Below are 21,565 nucleotides of genomic sequence, written 5' to 3'. Positions count from 1 at the left end.
CTCAGAAGTTCTTTCAACAACCGCTCCCTTTCCCTACCCTCCTGCTTTCCTTCATGTGCCCTAATAGATATCAGCTCCCCTCTAACCACTGCCTTCAGTACCTCCCAGACCACTCCCACCTGTACCTCCCCATTATCATTAAGTTCCAAGTACCTTTCAATACACCCCCTCACCCTTAAACACACCCCCTCATCTGCCAATAATCCCATGTCCATTCTCCAGGGTGGAAGCTGTTGTTTTTCTTCCCCTATCTCCAGTGTGGAGCATGATCCGAGATGGCTATAGCCGTGTACTCCGTCCCCGTCACCTTTGGGATCAGTGCCCTTCCCAAAACAAAAAAATCTATTCGTGAAAATACTTTATGTACATAGGAGAAAAACGAAAACTCCTTACTCCTAGGTCTACTAAATCTCCAGGGATCTACTCCTCCCATCTGCACCATAAAATCCTTAAGCACCCTAGCTGCAGCCGGCCTCCTTCCGGTCCTGGACCTCGATCTGTCCAGCCCTGGGTCCAGCACCGTATTAAAGTCTCCACCCATTACCAACTTCCCCACTTCTAGGTCCGGGATTCGTCCTAACATACGCCTCATAAAATTGGCATCATCCCAGTCGGGGCATACACGTTCACTAATACCACCGCCTCCCCTTGCAGTTTACCACTCACCATCACGTATCTGCCCCCACTATCCGCCACTATAGTCTTTGCCTCAAACATTACCCGCTTCCCCACTAGTATGGCCACCCCCCTGTTTTTTGCATCTAGCCCCGAATGAAACACCTGCCCCACCCATCCTTTGCGAAGCCTAACCTGGTCTGTCAGCTTCAGATGCGTTTCCTGAAGCATAACCACATCTGCCTTAAGTTTCTTTAGGTGTGCGAGTACCCGTGCCCTCTTAATCGGCCCGTTCAGCCCTCTCACATTCCAAGTGATCAACCGGGTTGGGGGGCTCTTTACCCCCCCCCCCCCCCCCCACTTGACGACTAGCCATTTCCTTTTTCGATCCAGCTCCTCACCCGGTTCCCACGTAGCTGTATCCCCCTCCAGTCGGCGCCCCCCCGCCCCGACCCCCCCCTCCCATACCAGCTCCCCCATCTCCCCAGCAGCAGCAACCCAGTTAACCCCCCCCCCCCCCCCCCCGCTAGATCCCAAGCTAGCGTAATTGCACCCCCCATGTTGCTCCCAGAAGTCAGCAAACTCTGGCCGACCTCGGCTTCCCCCCCGTGACCTCGGCTCACACTGTGCGAGGCCCCCTCCTTCCTGCTTCCCTGTTCCCGCCATGATTACCATAGCACGGGAACAAAGCCCTTTTGGCCCCGCCCCCAATGGCCGGCGCCCACAGCTCCTCATCCTCCCTCACCCCCTCTCCCACGACATGGGGAAGAGAGAGAAGTTACAGGGTCGCAGGTTTAACAATCTGGGAAGTCCTCTCTTCCCCCTTTTTCCCCCTTCATCCCACAAATTCACCCGCCCCACTTTTGTCCCAAACGTTCTTTTTCTGGCCCGCTCACTCCAGCTTCTCCTCGACAATAAATGTCCACGCCTCGTCTGCCGTTTCGAATTAGTGGTGTTTCCCTAGATGTGTGACCCACAGTCTTGCCGGTTGCAACATTCTGAATTTGACCTTCCTTTTATGCAACACCGCCTTGGCCCGATTAAAGCTAGCCCTCCTTCTCGCCACCTCCGCACTCCAATCTTGATACACGCGGATCACCGCATTCTCCCACCTACTGTTCCGAGTTTTCTTGGCCCATCTGAGGACCATCTCTCTGTCCTTGTATCGGAGAAATCTCACAACTATTGCTCGAGGAATTTCTCCAGCCCTCGGTCTTCGCGCCATAACCCGATAGGCTCCCTCCACCTCCAGCGGACCCGTCGGGGCCTCCGATCCCATTAACGAATGCAGCATCGTGCTCACATATGCCCCGACGTCCGCCCCTTCTGCACCTTCGGGAAGACCAAGAATCCTTAAGTTCTTCCTCCTCGCATTGTTCTCCAGCACCTCCAGCCTTTCCACACATCTTTTGTGTTGTGCCTCGTGGATCTCCGTTTTCACCACCAGGCCCTGTATGTCGTCCTCATTCTCAGCAGCCTTTGCCTTCCCGGCCCAAAGCTCCTGTTCCTGAGTCTTTTGCTCCTCCTTTATCCCCTCAATCGCTTGTAATATCGGGGCCAACAGCTCCTTCTTCATCTCCTTTTTGAGTTCATCTACGCAACGCCGCAGGAACTCATGTTGGTCAGGGCCCCATATTAAACTGCCTCCTTCCGACGCCATCTTGCTTTGTGCCTGCCTTCCTGGCCGCTGCTCTTGAGGATCCACCGCAATCCGGCTACTTTCCTCTCTTTTTTCCATCCGTGCCCAGGGGGGATTCCCTTCTGGATTACCGCACAGTGTTATTTGCCGTTAAAATTGCCGATGGGGCTCCTATTAAGAGCCCAAAAGTCCGTTCCACCGGGAGCTGCCAAAACGTGCGACTCAGCTGGTCATCGCCGCACCCGGAACTCCGGCTTTAGCTATTTATAATGACTAAGGTAAGTGAACTGAGTATCCAGCTTTGCTGACAATAAAGTTAGATGGGAAATAAACTGTGAGGAGGACACAAAGAGGCATCAAAGGGATCTAGACAATGGGTGGAATTCTTTCGTTCTGAGACTCAAGTCCTGTGGCAGCGTGGGAACGTGGAGTGTTTTCCGCTGCAGAGGCTGGTGGAAAGACATGCCAGATCTTCCAGTCCTGAACTTATTAATTGTACAACCGGGTGTTTTGCATCAAATTCTAAATTGGGATGGGCCTTGTGGCGCGTTGACATCATCCTATCTGGGCACCATGTTGGAAAGGCGCCCAACATCACTGACCCAATATTGAAGAAAGAATGTGGGCCTCCTGAGAAAGAAGATGGGTCTCCAGGAACATTCTGAGGCTGGAGGATGGAGCCCCTCTAGGATGCTGAATCTGGACAGTCCACTCTCTGCGGTGGTCCAGGATCCAAAGTTGCTGTCAGTCTCCATCCTGAACTCCAGAGGCAGCCGAAGGCATTGTCCATCTCCACGCCACGCTGTTACAAATGTATTTTGCACCAGCGTGTTTTCCCGCTCGTGCCACAGGGAATTTGCCTTGATTGGTAAGGCCTTCATCTGCATCCCGCAGGAAATTAATGTTGGCAAAAAATTCTTCCCCTCAGCTGCCATTGACCTCATCAGCGGGAGCATGGAAGAATTCTAGCAAGTCAGTGAGCAAGAGCATGGCAGATGAAATATAATGTGAGAGAGTGTGAATCTCCATTTTGGAAGGGAAAATAGAACAGCCAATTTATTTTCCAATTGTTATGAAACCTTGGGTGCAGCCCCACAGATCCCGGAGTCCCAGCATAAGTGAAGTAACCAATAATGTGTGCATTTTCCTGCGATCTTTAACCCTTGACTGCCCCAATGAGTTACAGGCACCAGATTTATAAGTAAAAAATTAACAAACTTTATTTATTACAAGAGTAAAAGACGGACATATAATGGAACTATGGTGTACTAGTCTAACTATTCCCAAAACCCTGTCCCACCCCCCCACACACAAGACAGACACACGGTGGGAGTAGGAAAGGTCCAAAAAATAACAGACATTAAAAGGGTATGAAAAATTTGAGGATCTTTGCTGCTGGGGTTGAGGTCTTTTTGTAGGCGGTAATTTTTTCAGAATGCAAGGTGTTGAACCGTCTGTTGGTATTGATCTTCAAGCTGGGTCACTTAGGCCGGATTCTCCGGCTGTAGGATCCCCATAGGGACACGCTTCAACTTGTGTTGAGCTGAGCCTTGCCCTCGAAAGATGCATTTCAGGTCTGCTCAGTTTCTGATATGTGGTCAGCTTCAGGAGACTCACCAACAGCTTTTCTCATATCATAGCAGCAGTTTTCGCGAGGACTTGAGTGGTCTGGTATCTGTAATCGGAGAGTAATCCAGAAAGTTCCCCTCCCCAGCTCTATCTTCAGGCTTTGAATGCTCACTAACTGCTCTGTTTACCTGAAGGGAGTTCCAACTAAGATTTTGGAGAGAATTTCACTCCTTCTGGAAGAGAGATTCAAAAGAATTCTGCTTAATTCTGCAGCTCCAAAGAAAACTGAAACCAAATATGCAGAGAATCACCCAGCACGGCATTCCAGGAAAAAAGCACCAATCCGCATCAAGGACCTGCTTGGCCCGCGATTGCAATGGAGTGGATCGGTTGCTAGCCAAGCCCATCAAAATGACATCACGGACTATGCCACGGCACGGTAGCACAGTGGTTAGCACAGTTGCTTCACAGCTCCAGGGTCCCAGGTTCAATTCCCAGCTTGGGTCACTGTCTGTGGAGTCTGCATGTTCTCCCCGTGTCTGCGTGGGTTTCCTCCGGGTGCTCCGGTTTCCTCCCACAGTCCAAAGATGCGCAAGTTAGGTGGATTGGCCATGCTAAATTGCTCTCTGTGTCCAAAAAGGTTGGGTGAGGTAACGGGGATAGGGTGGAGGTTTGGGCTTAGGTGGGGTGCTCTTTCCAATGCTGGTGCAGACTCGATGGGCCGAATGGCCTCCTTCTGCACTGTAAATTCTATTAAATCAAAGGGGTCTGCCGGATCAGTCCAAATAGCAACTTGCAGCTCAAAGCCAAAAGTCTGTAATGTTGCGCAAGATAGGAATTAAAAAACAGAAACACGGAACAGACAAGGATTTAACAAGTTCCTTACACAATGGTGAGAGAAAGTGAAACATTAGTATTGAGCGGGACCTCGGTATTATTGTACACAAATCACAGAACATTAAATTGCAGGTACAGCAAGCAAAGAAAATGGTCTATTACCCTTTATTAGAAAGGGATTGAAATGGAGGAGTAAAGAAGTCTTCCTGCAGTTTTATCGGACCTTGATGAGACCATACCTGGACTACTGTGAGCAGTTTTAGTCTCCTTACTGAAGGAAGGATAAATTTACCGTGGAGAAAGTGCAACAAAGAGTCACTAGACTGATTTTTGGGATGGGGAAGTGTCCCATGAGGAGAGATTGAGTAGACTAGACTTGTATTCCCTAGAATGCGGAAGAATGAGAGGTGATCTATTAAAATGTATACAATCCTTAAAGGGCTTAATGGGAGCGGGAGTGCCAGGATACAACCGTGCCCAGAGCCCGACCATCCGGGGGCTTCCGATGGCCTACAAGAACTTTGCAGGTGCTGTTCGACCCGGTCCACGTTTGTGTGGTCCGGTGCCAAACCTATGAAGATATAGTTGAGGTGAAAGGTCAGCCATGGTCGTATTGAAAACTGAGCTGGCACAGAGGATGGATGATTTGCCCTTATTTCTTATGTAATTTATGTAACCTCTCCTTGGCACACCCTCTGTTTTTCCAGATATGAAGCGCCTTGGGACATTTTTTTCTGCATCAAAGGCACTATATAAGTTAATTTATGATAGTTCTTGGTAACAGTGAATTCAATGCAACTCCATAACTGGTAAAATGGACTATCTGGGTTATTGTCAGACTGCTTATTGTGAACCTTTAAGCTGCTCCTTCAGTTCTTCCATAATGCGCATTGGCGAGTGTTATTCACAAGTTACATGCCCACAAAAACTACACACTATCTCTGCATAATACATCCAGCTTGATGAAAATACACATATGAGTATAGCATTTGGAGATGAAGTTCCATTCAATCTCTATACATCCCCATCCTTGTGTTAATGGAAATAACAGTCTGAAAGCAATGTTTTTGTGATCCACAAAATTTCCCATTCGGAATGTTGTATCTTATTTCTTTAAATCTTTTTCAGCAATGGCAATTCTATGCCATTGCTATGAATGCATGTGATATTGAATTACGAGTCTCATCAAAGAACTATTGGAAATAGTAATTACTTAAAAAAAAAAAAAAATCATGATCTGGTTGATGGAACTTAGAACCATTGAAATAATTAGCCCGGTCTAACAAAGCTGTCAATGACTGAGTACATCATGGATAGTATCTATCTTTGTGTCTCCCTATTGACATCCACTGGGTTGTGTGATGGATATTTTCGTTAAAGTCTCTAGAAAGTCATTGGTATTATGACTGGAGGCTTATTAGTAGAGTTCTGTGCTCAGCATACACTTTGATTAAACAGCATCATTCTCAGCAGATTTACACGATTGCAGTTGAAATTCCTTCAGCCACTTTTGTCTAGTACAGCTGCCTCGAGAGCTGCAGATAATTTAGATTTTATTAAAGATTACCCCTGAAGCTGTCCTCAGCTCTGCAATTTCATTAATTAAATTTCCTATCCATTTTCTCACTTTTTTGAAGCATTGCTTTTTATGATCTCGAACATCCATTTAGTTCGAGACGTTGAAATGATGTCTTTGTGAATCCTTTTTAATGTTCTGTTTCTAAAAAAATTTTAATTGTCAGGTTTCTGGTGGCTTTCACAGACCAGTTGAAGAAAATAGCAGAGCACCATTGGGTAGGTCTTTATATTGTCTTGGCTTTCTTTGCCTGTCATGTATAACCACCATCAAAAGGTTTTGTTTTGTTGTGTTGCTCAAAACTATTTCTAAGTTGAACTGCTTGCAGTAATGGTAGGATCGATGACCATTGTGTCCTTGCCGTTTTTGTGAACAAATAATCCTTCTCTTGGGCTAGTTATCAGAAAATAGTTACTTTGCACTGTTAACATCAGTATTCCCCTTAATTAAATTATGACATACACTGACCAGGATTTCCTGATCCTGCCCAACATTGTGATCTTCTGGTCCCTCCGAAGGTCAATGAATTTCAGGGCCAGAAAACCCCGACCACTGTGTCACAAACAAAGAAAAAAGACCAATACCGCACAGGAACAGGCCTTTGGCCCTCCAACCCTGTACCGGTCATAATACCAACCTTGGCCAAAACCCTCAGTACTTCCTTGTGCCGTATCGCTTTATACCCATCCTATCCATGTATTTGTCAAGATGCCTTTTGAATGCCGTTAATGTATCTGCTTCCACAACCTCCCTCTGCGTAAAAAACCTGCCTCACATTGCCCTACTGACCTTAAACCTATGCCCCCTGGTGAAAGAGTGCCTACCCATCCACTCTATCCATGCACCTCATAATCTCGCAGAGTCCAACCAAACTCATTCTTTCTCCCAAGGAAAAGTAATATAACAAATTAGAGCAATAAATAAAGTTATACATCTCACTCAATGCAACAAATATTTTCTATATTGCTCAATTTCCATTACAGTTGATGCAAGGTCTTCTGGTGTTGTCTATTAACTATTTCCCTTTCCTTCCTTTCAAATGCACAACTCTTTTCTTTTAAAATTGCTGCAATAATCTAAAACAAAGTGTAAAATAACTGCCCCCTCCCTCCAAGCCTGCCCTCCGTCCCCTCCGCATCTTTCCTGCATCAATTCCTGCTGAGGTACAGTTTCCACAGGCAACTGTAGCCAGCCAACAACTCCTCGTTTTCATCACACACTGGGCCAGACAGGGTGTTTCAACAGGCTACTTAACTTCCAGGCATTATAATTAATCCTGACTTGATGTCCTTTTGCATTTACTTTTCGTCAAGGGTCACTAGGTCATGTCAAAAGCCAAAAAGCTGCTGTTCAGCCACAAGAAACAGAAGCCATTTTTAATCTTCTTGCCTCCGCTGCCACAGACTTACAATATTTTCCCTGTCAACATATTATGGATTGTGAAGACTCAACAAACTAACAAGAATATTAGCCTGCTGACTCCTGTTAGTTAGAAAAATTTCCAGTTTAAGTGGCTTTTTAAATTGACAGTTATTTGTACTTGATTCAGGCGTTGCAGGTAATGAGTGGAATAGAAGCTTCAGTATTGATATTAATGCTTCAAGGGACTGGAGTAAATATTTTATTCTGCTTATTTAAGTAGGATATCAAATTGTATTTTGCAACACTCCAGAAGTAAATAATGTCGCTATAATATAACAAAAATAACGGCTAGAGTGTGATGTGTATAATTGTAGCTGGGCACCACAATGATGTATGTTATTCCAAGTGGCAGTTTTAGCATTTTCCAGCTCATTTCCATTTCACAATAAGTAAACAGAGTGCATATTATCAGAGGTTTGATCTCCAGAATTTAAAATAACAGCATAATTTATGGAAAATCTCAATTTGTATTCTGCCTCAATGCCCATGAACTGTCACGTCTGAAACTATTGTGCATTTAAAAAATGGAATGAGAAAATTAAACTAATTCTTTCCAACTGTTGGCATTATCGTGAACTCCACCACCACCACCCCCCACCATCCCAGTTTATTTAAATTCTCAAGGAATGAATAATCGCAGATCATTTTTTATAAAACGATTTCCCTGGCGCATAATGTGGGAGCAACTGACCTCTTGATAAAAATGTTGAATTCAGTACTCCTCGATATTGAATCGCACTTGAAAGAAGCACTGAGGATGACAAAGGCACGGAAGTGTTCAGGGTGGCAGACTTCATTGTCTATCAGTTCCACCTCTACTTTATCCATACCTTTTAGCATCGTGTATACCTCAATTAGATCTCCCTTCATTCTTCTAAATTCTAGAGAGTACAGGCCTAAACTGTTCAATCTCTCTTCATGCGGCAAACCCCTCATAGAACATAATAGAACATACAGCGCAGAAGGAGGCCATTTGGCCCACCGAGTCTGCACCGACCCACTTAAGCCCTCGCTTCCACCCTATCCCCATAGCCCAATAACCCCTCCTAACCTTTTTGGACACTAAGGGCAATTTAGCATGGCCAATCCACCTAAACTGCACGTCTTTGGACTGTGAGAGGAAACCAGAGCACCCAGAGGAAACCCATGCAGACACGGGGCGAACATGCAGATTCCACACAGACAGTGACCCAGCAGGGAATCGAACCTGGGACCCTGACGCTGTGAAACCACAGTGCTAACCATGTGTGCTAACGTACTGCCATGGAATCAATCTCAGGAATCAATCTGATGAACCTCCTCTGAACTGCCTCCAATGCCACTACATCTGTCCTCAAATAAAGGGACCAAAACTGTGCACAATACCAATGCCTTGTATAGTTGTAACAACACTTCCTTACCTTTATACTCAATTCCTTTTGCTATAAATGCCAATATTCCGTTTGCTTTCCTTATTATCTGCTGCACCTGCATGCTAGGTTTCTGTGACACGCACGAGGAAACCCAGATCCCTCTGCATTGGAGCACCCCGAATTCTCTCCCCATTTTTATAATAAGTTGCCTTCCCATTTTTTTGACGAAAATGCATGACCTCACACTTATCCACGTTAAACTCCCATCTGTCACATTTTTGGCCCACTCTCCTAACCTATCTACATCCATTTGTTAAGGCTCTTATTTCCTCATTTCAACTTACTGCCCCACCTATTTTTGTGTCATCTGCAAATCTGGCTACAGGTACTTCTATCCCTGTATCCAAGTCGTTGATATAGATTGGAAATAGCTGGGGCCTGTAGAGATCTACCATGCGGATCTAGTGGCACTTGCGAACACTAATACTCAGTAGAAATTTGAGTTAACACTTCTCAGGTGCAAATAAGAATCGTTTTATTTGTCTCTATTGATTACAATTGAGAATCATTTAAGTCTTATTCTCTAATAAGTCCAGCTAGCATAAGGACTCAAGAGAAGCAATTTTGTAGACAATTCAACTTTCAAATAATACAGAAATGATTTTCTTGCTTACGGCAAACAGCTTGCAATAACTTCAAAAGTCAGAGTTGGAAAGTGAAAGTATGAAAGATAGAGAGACAGCGAGTAAATTAGATCAAAGTATAAATGATTCATGAAGATAAAAATGGTTACGGTCCTACACGGTTATACTAAATCGTATCAGACTTTAGTGATCGAGCTATACCCCGATGTAATCCTAATTGGTTTGGGTTAGAATCAAATCAATTTGATTCGACGCTCAGCCGTCTGTCATTAATAGGCAACATTAATCTAAAATGTATTCTTATATGAGCTGTGGAATGCGATTCGTCTTTCTTATCACATAAACTTGCTTGTTAGGACAATGGTCTCTCTGCTGTTGCCATGGAGCTTGCCTTGTCCATGGGTTACTTTATCTTCGAATTGTATTTGCTAGCTGCATAGGAATTCTGCTGTTCTGTGTTCTGTTTGCAGCTATGTTCTGAAATGCTGAATGTGTTTTTTGAAATAACCTGAGGTTATGAGTTTTAAAATGGTATTTAATAGCCTCGGGGCTTAATACTAAATAGCTATCTTTTACCTATAGAAAATAGCTGGTTTCTACAGTCGGTCCTTTTGAAAAATCGAAAGAATAAGTGAGATATTATCACAATAAGATAAAAGACATTATTAATGCCATATGATAGGTAAAAGCGCAAAGAGTAACTCATTCATATTGTCATTGTAGTTTTAAACAAATAGAGTGGATAAGCATTGCATTACAAGCATTTCAGCAATAATTATTATAATTCTTAAAGAATAACAATTAATAAATTCATCAAATTTGATACTACTGAATCAGTATTAATAAATTAAACAATGTTAATAATACAGTCAACTAAATGAATAATAATGCAATAAATAATAGTTCAACAAAAGCTTTCCATTTTAATGTTATTGGCTAGTGGTGCATATGAATGAATATGAACCATGGGGATTGGTGGGGCACTATGGGTAGGCATGCATGAACCAAAGTATCTGATCAGCAACATTAGTACGTAAACGATAAGTCCAAATATGGAAAATAGGAAAAGTCCCTTAATGATGTTAATTCCTGTGCCACCCAACCAATTGGAAAGCCAAATGAAATGAAATGAAAATCGCTTATTGTCACATAGGCTTCAATGAAGTTACTGTGAAAAGTCCCTAGTCGCCATATTCCGGCGCCTGCTCGGGGAGGCTGGTACGGGAATTGAACCGTGCTGCTGGCCTGCCTTGGTCTGCTTTCAAAGCCAGCTATTTAGCTAAACCAGCCCCGCAAAGAATATAATCAAAGGGTTGGTCACCTTTTTTTTAAACTTTGTATTGGATGTGAATTGCCAAGTCTTTGACATCTTCTGAATTATACACAAAAGCCTGTTGAAAGGGTTAATTTTCTTGCAGAGACAAAAGGGGCGTATAGTGAGTGGATAACTTGGAATGATGCCATTTGCATCTCTAAACGTTTTTCATATATGTCACTCAAATGGACTGGGAGTAAAATTTGGATTGTTGCCAAATTCCCATTATCAAGTGTCTTAGAACGACGTGTTCTCTTGGAATATAGATTTGCTTTTAATCAGAGTTGTGTGTTTTTTTTTAAAACAGCTTCCACATTGTCTGAAGTTTTAATTTCCAGGCTAATTTTAAACATTTATTTTAAAATATCAAACACAATAACTTATTGAATATATGACTGAACCAATCTTGCACTGAATCTTGGTTTTCTGTCGATAAATTCGCCGGCTGTTAAAGGAAGCACAGCTAACAAGATATGTTAATTTCTTAAAATTAATAAAGCAACATTCAACATAATAGTTTTCTCAAGTTAACAGTTCTTGGTAACTTTTTAGCGATACTTGACTCAGGGCTTCTCCCTGCAGCCAGGAGGCTGGCCTTCATCGTAGACCAGTCTGCAACCATGAAATCTGAAACTCGTTAACGGAGGAGGAGAGGCAACAATTGACATACCTTTTTTGGTAGTTGAGGTTTCGGACTGTTGTCTGGGTAGGATCAAGTTTAAAGCTGCAGACCGTTCTGGTTTTAAACCAGTGACAAAATGGATTTTTGATGATAAATCTTTTAAATGGTTAAAAACCCAGGCTGTTGTCTTTATCACTTCAGTTCCAAGCTGTTTGGTGCTTAATGGGTTAAGTTGTATTACACTTTGTTTGCCATTAGTCATGTCGCTTAACCGAACAGGCTTTTCTTGTTTAAAAATCTCACGGTCTATTAAAGCTGCCATGAGAGGTTTTGGATCAGTGCCAGCAGCATTTTGTGGTCGGTCTCAGAGTAAGATAACGGTTTGTTCTGGTGTAAAAGGGTCCTTGAACCTGGAACAGACAGACAGTTCATTTGGCCATACTCCCCGTGGAAGCTCAATCAGTGTGTTCATTGTTTTCATGTCAGTAGCAGCTTGCAATAATGTAGGATATGGTTTAGTTATCACTGGTGCACCTTGGGTCTTACTTAAAATCATTTCAACTCGTACCGTTGGTGGCGCTGTTTGCTTTGGAGAGTTCAGCTGATTTTTTAAAGACAGATTTGAAGGCTTTTGTGCTGTTAATTTGTCTGTCCGTAATTTGTTATGACATTTCATGGTGTCCATGTCACTTTCCAAAATATATTTTTCCTCAAGTAATTGGCAATTTTGACTTTTGATTTGCTCAGTTTCTGTTTGTAACTGTTGGTATTGTTGCTAACTTTTGGTTGGTTCTTAATTTGGCTCTATTTAATCACGTTTGCTCAAGAGTCTCCAGGTATCTTTCGACACCGCCGCAAGGTTCAGAACCGAATACTGATCAATGACTCGATGCACCAGTTAGTAAGTTTAAAAGCAATGCTCATTTATTTACACACAGTCAAATCTACTCATGCATAAACTCTACAAACTAAACTACCACTATTACTAAAGCCTATACTTAGCTTTGGGCGCCCACTCAGTCAGAGGAACAATGGCCATTGCTCGGTTCGGAGGCTGCTGGGTTGAGCTGTTTACAGCGTAGCAACTAGGAGCGTCTATCTTGTAGCGTGCGTTGACTTGAGATTTACTTGGTCTGATGCAGTTGCTAGGCAGGTCTCTCTCTTCGGTGAGAGCCAAAGCCAAAGGAGAAAGATTCTCCCTTGGGGGATATTGCAAAGGGCTTCGCGTTCTTTTGGGCGGGCCTTAAACTTGGCCTCAACTAATTGAGTCTTTCCCAATCATCTGTATCGATTTTCCTCCAGTAGTGGGGTGGTTCCCTGATCGCTGGGCATGTCCTGATGACTGTCAGTCTGCTTTGTCTTAGCTTCTTCTGGCGCCGGGGAGTCTGTCCGAACATTGTGTATCTAAATGTTTCCCTTTTGTCCCCAGAGATGGCTCATTAGTATGTAAATCGTTTGGTAGTTTCTGTCCTGTCTGAGCGTTTAAGGTTCTAATCAACAGACAGAGCTTGCACCTGCCTGTTTCTTAGCATTGTCTAATTTTCCCTGCATTCTTTGCGGGTGTCCATTTTGTAATCGGGATGTGGCCATCCCAGATGGCTACAGTATTTTGACTGATTCAACAATTTTACGTTGCAATTCTCCAATTTGAAAATATTGTTGCTGAACTTTAAAGGTTTTGTTTTCCAATAAAGTTTTAATCTGATCACATTGTTCAAGTTTAGATTTTGCATCTCGTAATTCTTCAACAACTGCTGCTAGTTGGTCTTTAGTGGACTTAAGGTCCTGATCGAATTTAGTTTTTGCAATTGTCTCTTAATGTTTTTGGAGCTGTGCCATTACTGCAAAAGACCATTTCATACTGTTCTGGATCCGGGTTTACAGAACCCCAAAGAGTTTCATAGAGTTCAACCGACCCACAACTTTTAATAGATTGTGGTGTCGGAAGCACACGGCGTACTCTGCAGGTGTGATACAGCAATTATGGACAAATGGTTTTTAAAACAAAACAATGTTTATTCTATGAACTCAATTTAACCTTTTAAAAACAAACATTGAATATCTTAACACCCATTACTTCAAAGATAACCCCAAAAGACTACAACACTAAATAATCCTTCAAACTGTTCCTTTAAACATTCAAAAGACTTCAAACCTTCAAAAACAGACATGAGGTTACATTCAATATATTTATAGTCTTTGGATTTGCAGATATCAACAGACCAGCTCTGTGTTTCTTCCTGCAGCTCTCAGCAAAACACACAGACACTCCCAGCTGCATTATCAAATTGAAACCAAAAAGCAGAGGTGAGCTCAACTTCCCCCCCCCACCCCCCGACATCACTTCAGTAATATGATCAGCTCCATTTCATAAAGGTACATTGCTTAAACATCCATTTCTTAAAGGTACTTTCACATGACACCTCCCCCCAAGATAAACAACCAAACCATCAACTTCAAGATGGTTTCATTTTTCACCTTTGCTCCATGAATTAAGAAATGCACACAGTAAAAAGACTTTACCGGTTCAAAAAAAACAACACACGCAAACAGGTATAATAATATAGTCCATTTTTTTTTCTTCGTTCTTCTTCCTCCAACTGAAATCCTTCTCGATTGACAGTCTCTTTGAACACAGTCTCTGCACGATCCATCCATTCCTCTATGCCTCGGCATTTCTCTTTAAAGTCAGATAATTTAGTTCAATCTGATCGTAGAGTCCCTTGCAATTCTCCAATACAGGAGTATCGGTTACCACAGCTTTCAGGCAGTTAAATGCATGTTGAAACTCCGCAGTCCATTGAAATTTTTTAATACATTTCTTCCGCAAGTCCGTCAGTGGAGCAATCACGCTACAAAACACTTGCACAAATATTCGATCAAATCCACTCGTGCCACGAAATCGAATTATTTCGAGGGTATCGGAAACTCCCCAATAACTTTTGTTTTCACATCCCGTGGGACCAATTGACCCTGTCGACCCTGTCCGATTTTATGGCCAAGGAAAGTGACTTGGGCTTTTTCAAATTTACTTTTGACTAGGTTTATCACCAAACCCGCCTCCTGAAGTCGATCCATAAGATCCATAACTCCATAAGATGTTTTAAATGTTCTTTCCATGTCTGGTTGAAACTACCAGATCGTCGATATATACCACATAATTGGGTAATCCTGAAACAATTGTATTAATTAACCGTTGAAATGTGGCTGGGGCGTTTTTCATTCCAAATGGCATAACTTTGAATTGGTATATACCATCTGGAGTCACAAAAGCTGAAATCTCCTTCGCCCTTTCGGATAAAGGTACCTGCCAGTAACCTTTAAATCCAATTTGGAAATAAAAGCGGATTGTCCCACTTTCTCAATTCAATCCTCCAAACGTGGGATAGGATAAGAGTCCGTTCTTGTAACTGCATTCACCTTTCTATAGTCCACACACAACCGTTGTGTACCGTCTGGTTTAGGTACCATCGCTATGGGTGAGCTCCATTGGCTGCAACCCACTTCAATTATGCCATTTTTAAGCATACTCTCAATCTCTTTGCTAACCTGTGCCAATTTTAAAGGGTTAAATCTACATGGATGTTGTTTGATTGGAACAGCATTTCCAACATCTACATCATGTATAGCCATTTTAGTACTTCCCAATTTATCTCTACAAACTTGCCAATGTGATATCAATAACTCTTTCAGGTCAGTTTGTTTTTCCTCTGGAAGATAACTTAACAATTTATCCCAATTTTTAAGAACATCCTCATTTTTCAATTTAATTTGAGGTATGTCAAATTCACAGTCATCTGGATTTGGTTCGGCACTTTGAGCCAGAATCATTAAAACCTCCTCCTTTTTCTCTCCTTCCCTTTCAAAGTACCTTTTAAGCATATTCACATGACACACTCAGTGAGTCTTCCTTCTATCTGGTGTTTTTACCACATAATTCACCTCACTTAATTTCCTTTCAATCTGATGCGGTCGACAAAACCTAGCTTTTAAAGGTTCTCCTACCACTGGTAACAACACTAAAACTTTATCTCCACTGGCAAAACTATGAACTTTGGAGTTCTTGTCCGCTACCCATTTCATCACATTTTGTGCAACTTTCAAATGTTGTCTAGCCAATTCACCTGCTCTATTTAATCGTTCCCTAAAATTTGTAATCCACGTAATCCAGCAGTGTAACTTCCGATTTCTCACCCACCAATTTTTCTTTACTCAATTTAAGTGGTCCTCTTAGCTCATGACCAAAAATTAGTTCAAACGGACTAAATTTGGTTGACTCATTTGGTGCATCCCTAATTGCAAACAGTACGCATGGAATTCCTTTATCCCAATCCTCTGGATAATCTTGACAATAAGCCCTCAACAATGTCTTTAATGTCTGATGCCACCTTTCTAACGCTCCCTGCGATTCTGGATGGTGCGCAGTTGATTTAAATTGTTTTATTCCTAAACTATCCATAACTTCTTTGAATAACTTTGAGCTAAAATGTGATCCTTGATCCAATTGAATTTCTGTGGGTAGTCCATATCTAGTAAAGAATTTAAGTAACTCCTCCACAATCTTTTTAGCTGTAATATTACGTCCTGGAATGGCCTCTGAAAACCTAGTAGACACATCCATTATAGTCAAAAGATATTGATTCCCACTTTTTGTTTTAGGAAGCGGTCCTACACAATCAATTAGGACCCTTGTAAAAGGGTCCTCAAATGCTGGAATGGGTATTAAGGGTGCTGGTTTTATCACTGCTTGAGGTTTCCCTATCACTTGACATGTGTGACGTGATTGACAAAATGTAACTACATCTTTATGTAGTCCAGGCCAATAAAAATGTTTCTTGATTTTAGCTTGAGTTTTCCTTATTCCCAAAAGACCTACCACTGGTACCTCATGTGCCACTCACAACACCTCCCTTCTATACCCTACCGGCAATACTACTTTATGAACTTCTGCCCACTTTTAATCCGCCTGCATATGTACAGTTCTCCATTTTCTCATCAAGTCATCACTTTTACGGTAATAACACTCTTGTATACTCTCAGATTCCTCTTCCGTATATGCTTTCTGATACATCTGTTTTATTTCGACATCTTTCTGTTGTAACTTCGCCAATTTTCCTGAACTAAAAATATCTGCCTCATCCTCCATCTGTTCTTGTTCTTTTTCTTTTTTTTAAATAAATTTAGAGTACCCAATTCATTTTTTCCAATTAAGGGACAATTTAGCGTGGCCAATCCACCTACCCTGCACATTTTTTGGGTTGTGGGGGCGAAAACCACGCAAACACGGGGAGACTGTGCAAACTCCACATGGACAGTGACCCAGAGCCGGGATCGAACCTGGGACCTCGGCGCCATGAAGCAGCAGGGCTAACCCACTGCACCACCGTGCTGCCCTTTCTTGTTCTTTTTCAAATATCTGATCAAAAATCGTTTCTGATAATTGCACTTCAACTTCATCTTCACTCTTTGATTTCTCCTCTTGTCTTAACCTGTGACTTTGCAACCTTGTTACTACACAATCTGGAAAAATTTCAGGATATTCGTCCTTCAACACTTCAGTTGTTTGATTTTCCACTGGCTTATCAACCACAGTAGGCATCACTCCCACCTGCGGTCCAGCTATATCATTACCCAAGATAAACTGTATTCCTGGACAAGATAGTTTCTCTATTACTCCTACGACCACTTCACCACTCTTCACTGGACTTTCCAACCTTACCTTATATAATGGAACGCTACTCCTCTCACCTGGAATTCCACCTATTACCACCTTTTCTGGCGACATTCTTCCCAAACTACATAATTCCTCATCTCTTACCATTAAAGATTCACTAGCTCCTGTATCTCTTCAAATTGTGACTTCTTTATCTGCTCCTCCTGATACACATGAGTAAACTTTACCCACACAAGTAAATTCTTTAACGAGACCTAGCACCTTCTTATCAATCATCTCTTGATCAGGCTGTACAAGCTTTTGCATCTCCTTCGCTTCACTTGGGCTTTCCTTTACCACTCTAACAAACCCCACTGTCTTATCCTGTTTTACCACATCAGCCTTCCCAGTGCTTTTCTTCAATCACCAACACTGTGACTTTACATGGCCTAGTTTATTACAGTGAAAACATTTGAAACTTTTACCCTCCTGGATTTCTTTTTTAATCTGAGGTACACTCTCTTTATTATCTCCCATCAGATCATCTTTACCTTTACCACTTGAGTATTTCGCATGTCCGCAGTTTCTATCCCTCACAGGCTGAAACTGATGTTGTAAACCAAGCTTTGATTTGTGAACTAATTCATAATCATCTGCCATTTCTGCTGCTAACCACGCAGTTTTAACCCTCTGCTCTTCCACATGAGTTCTCACTACATCAGGAATTGAATTTTTAAACTCCTCCAAAATTATAATTTCCCTGAGCGCTTCATACGTTTGATCTATTTTCAAAGCCCTTATCCACCTATCAAAATTACTCTGTTTGAGCCTTTCAAACTCCATGTATGTTTGACCAAATTCTTTCCTTAAATTTCTAAACCTTTGTCTGTAGGCTTCAGGCACTCGTTCATATGCACCTAAGATGGATTTTTTCACCTCCTCATACGTCCCAGGTACCTCCTCCGGTAGTGATGCAAACACTTCACTAGCTCAACCAGCTTTGTTTGAATCAGTTTTAATTCTTTCTAATTTTCCATTTGTTTAATTTGCAACTGAATTTTTGCCATTTCCAATGAGTCAAACTGTACCTCAGGCAACCACAAATGCTTAGCCACCGCCATAATTACCTCATCTTTTTGCATTTCGTCAGGTAATGTTAACTGCAATGTTTTTGCCAAATCTAACAGTCTGCTGTTAGTCTCTGTCCGTAAGATACTGCATGTGACCGTCTCCACCCCCAAAAACCTCTGAGCCTCTGAAGGAGCCATTGTCCACAACCACACTCCCTGCTTAAACTAAAATACCACACCTGAAAAGCGACCACAATATGCTCACCCCTCACTGTCTTTAAGTTCACTAAGCCAATCCAATAGATAGACTTTTATCCCCCTCGAGCCCGCAATTGTTCTGGATCCGGGTTTACAGAACCCCAAAGTGTTTCATGGAGTTCAACCGACCCACAACTTTTAATAGATTGTGGTGTCGGAAGCACACGGCGTACTCTCCAGGTGTGATACAGCAATTATGGACAAATGGTTTTTAAAACAAAACAATGTTTTTTCTATGAACTCAATTCAAACTTTTAAAAACAAACATTGAATATCTTAACACCCATTACTTCAAAGATAACCCCAAAAGACGACAACACTAAATAATCCTTCAAACGGTTCCTTTAAACATCCAAACGACGTCAAACCTTCAAAAACAGACACGAGTTTACATTCAATATATTTATAGTCTTTGAATTTGCAGACATCAATAGACCAGCTCTGTGTTTCTTCCTGCAGCTCTCAGCAAAACACACAGACACTCCCAGCTGCCTTCTCAAACTGAAACCAAAAAGCAGAAGTGAGCTCAGCTCCCCGCCCCCCCCCCCCCCCCCTCTGACATCACTTCAGTAATATGATCAGCTCCAGGTACATTGCTTAAACATCCATTTCTTAAAGGTACTTTCACATGACAATACGTTTTCCACCGTTTAAGCGTGTGGTTTTTCCCCATGCCTTCTTGATATTATCAAGGGACCACTTTCCTTTGGAGAAATCATATTTTGTCTCAATCTTTGTGGCAACTTCAGACAGTCCAAATTGTCTACAAATCAAAAATCTAAGATCATCCAATATATCGTCAATAGAGACATCCGGTACAGCGCGACCTCCCTTGGACGTTGTGGGAAGTTGTTCTCTACCATTTGAAGGTCCTGTCCGCCATAAACTCAGCCTTACATCCAATTATTTGGTAGTCAACTACTTTGCGTATCTCTGTACACTACCGTGAGTATTTTTTCAGTCCTGTTTTATTTTAGTTTCAGTGACCGGCACCCGATTGAATTAACACAATCTATAAAAAGGTCCTTTCTAAGGGGTTGAAGCACTGCTAGATGCGGCTTTAAGACTTTTAATGAGTGATTTCTTACCCCAGTCTAGCCATTTTTCTTGGTCTTCCTTCCTTCTGGTCTTTCTTTGGTCTTCCGATTTCTTCCTGGCTGGCTCCTCCCGTTTTTGCCGAACTACGCCAGTTGTGGAGATCTACCATGCGGATCTAGAGGCACTTGCGAACACTTAAAACTCAGTAGAAATTTGAGTTAACACTTCTCGGGTGCAAATAAGAATCGTTTTATCTGTCTCTATTGATTACAATTGAGAATCATTTAAGTTTTATTCTCTAATAAGTCCAGCTAGCATAATGACTCGAGAAACAATTTTGTAGACAATTCAACTTTCAAATAATACAGAAATAATTTTCTTGCTTACGGCAAACAGCTTGTAATAACTTCAAAAGTCAGAGTTGGAAAGAGAAAGTATGAAAGATAGAGACAGCGAGTAAGTTAGATCAAAGTATAAATGATTCATGAAGTAAAATATGGCTGTACGATCCAACACAGTTATACTAAATCATATCAGACTTTAGCCATCTAGCTATACCCCAATGTAATCCTAATTGGTTTGGGTTAGAATCAAATCAGTTTGATTCGACGCTCAGCCGTCCATCATTAATAGGCTACATTAACCTAAAGTGTATTCTTGAATGAGCTATGGCATGCGATTCGGCTTCCTTATCGCATAACCTTGATTGTTAGGACAATGGTCTCTAAGCTGTTGCCATGGAGCTTACCTTGTCCTTGGGTTACTTTATCTTGGAATTGTATTTGTTAGCTGCATAGGAATTCTGCTGTTCTGTGTTCTGTTTGCAGCTATGTTCTGAAATGCTGAATGTGTTTTTTGAAATGACCTGAGGTTATGAGTGAGTTTTAAAATGGTATTTATTAGACTAGGGGCTTAATGCTAAATAGCTACCTTTTACCTATAGAAAATAGCTGGCTTCTACAGGGCCCAAGAATGAACCCTGTGGCACCCCACTAGTTACATCTTGCCATTCAGAAAAAGACCCATTTATCCCAACTCTCTGTCTCCTGCCCATCAGCCAGTCTTCCATCTAAGCTAATAAATTACCCCTAATCCCATGTGAACTCACCTTGTGAATTAACCTTCTGTGCGGCGCCTTATCAAACACCTTCCCGTACCAGCCTCCCCGAACGCGCCGGAATGTGGCGACTAGGGGCTTTTCACAGTAACTTCATTTGAAGCCTACTTGTGACAATTTTCATTTTTCATTTTCAAGTGCAGATATACTACATCTATAGGATCCTCATTATCCACTTTGCTTGTTACACCTTCAAAGAACTCAAGCAAGTTACTCATATCTGATTTGCCCTTCATAAAACCATGCTGGCTCTGACAGATAGCGCTTTGGTTTTCCAAATGTCCTGATATTCCATTAAAGTATTGGTAGGAGTGACCACCACATGCTCATGATGGAGACAAAGTTCTGCCTTCACACTCAAGATGCCATGCGTCATGTTGTGGGGCATCAGAGCCATGCTAATTGTGATAGATTCAGCACAAGCCTAGCAACTCAAGTGGACATCTGTGAGTCATGCAGTTAAATCTTGCCTTGACTCAAGGGCAGTTATTGTCACTCCACGTCTGGATTAATCTCATGTCCATGTTTGGACCACGGCTGTAATGAGGCCTGGAAGTGAATAGTACTGGCCAAAAACAAGAATCACTGAGGAGTTTATTCACCGACGATTCAGAGTAGACTAAAATAATAATAATCTTTATTATTGTCACAAGTAACACTGCAATGAAGTTACTGTGAAAATCCCTAGTCGCCACACTCCGGCGCCTGTTCGGATACACTGAGGGAGAATTCAGAATGCCCAATTCACCTAACAAGCACGTCTTTCGGGACTTGTGGGAGAAAACTGGAGCACACGGGAAGAATGTGCAGACTCCGCACAGACAGTGACCTAAGCAGG

General features: G+C 42.2%; 1 protein-coding gene across 2 annotated transcripts in view; it reads left to right on the top strand.

Annotated features, from left to right (window-relative positions):
- glt1d1 (glycosyltransferase 1 domain containing 1) overlaps positions 1-21,565 on the top strand; it is a 123,553-nt gene that overhangs the window by 25,525 nt on the left and 76,463 nt on the right. The window contains exon 4 of one of the 2 annotated variants that reach the window (XM_072495746.1): positions 6,403-6,454. The exons of the other annotated variant lie outside the window; for it this stretch is intronic. Within the exon in view, the coding sequence (XP_072351847.1) occupies positions 6,403-6,454 (52 nt within the window). The remainder of the gene's footprint in view (positions 1-6,402; positions 6,455-21,565) is intronic. 2 annotated transcript variants of the gene reach the window in all.

Source organism: Scyliorhinus torazame, chromosome 1 (genome assembly GCF_047496885.1).
Source record: "Scyliorhinus torazame isolate Kashiwa2021f chromosome 1, sScyTor2.1, whole genome shotgun sequence".
Classification (NCBI taxonomy): Eukaryota; Metazoa; Chordata; class Chondrichthyes; order Carcharhiniformes; family Scyliorhinidae; genus Scyliorhinus; species Scyliorhinus torazame.
Note: the sequence above shows the minus strand (reverse complement) of the source record. Positions and strands in the feature narration are given on the sequence as shown.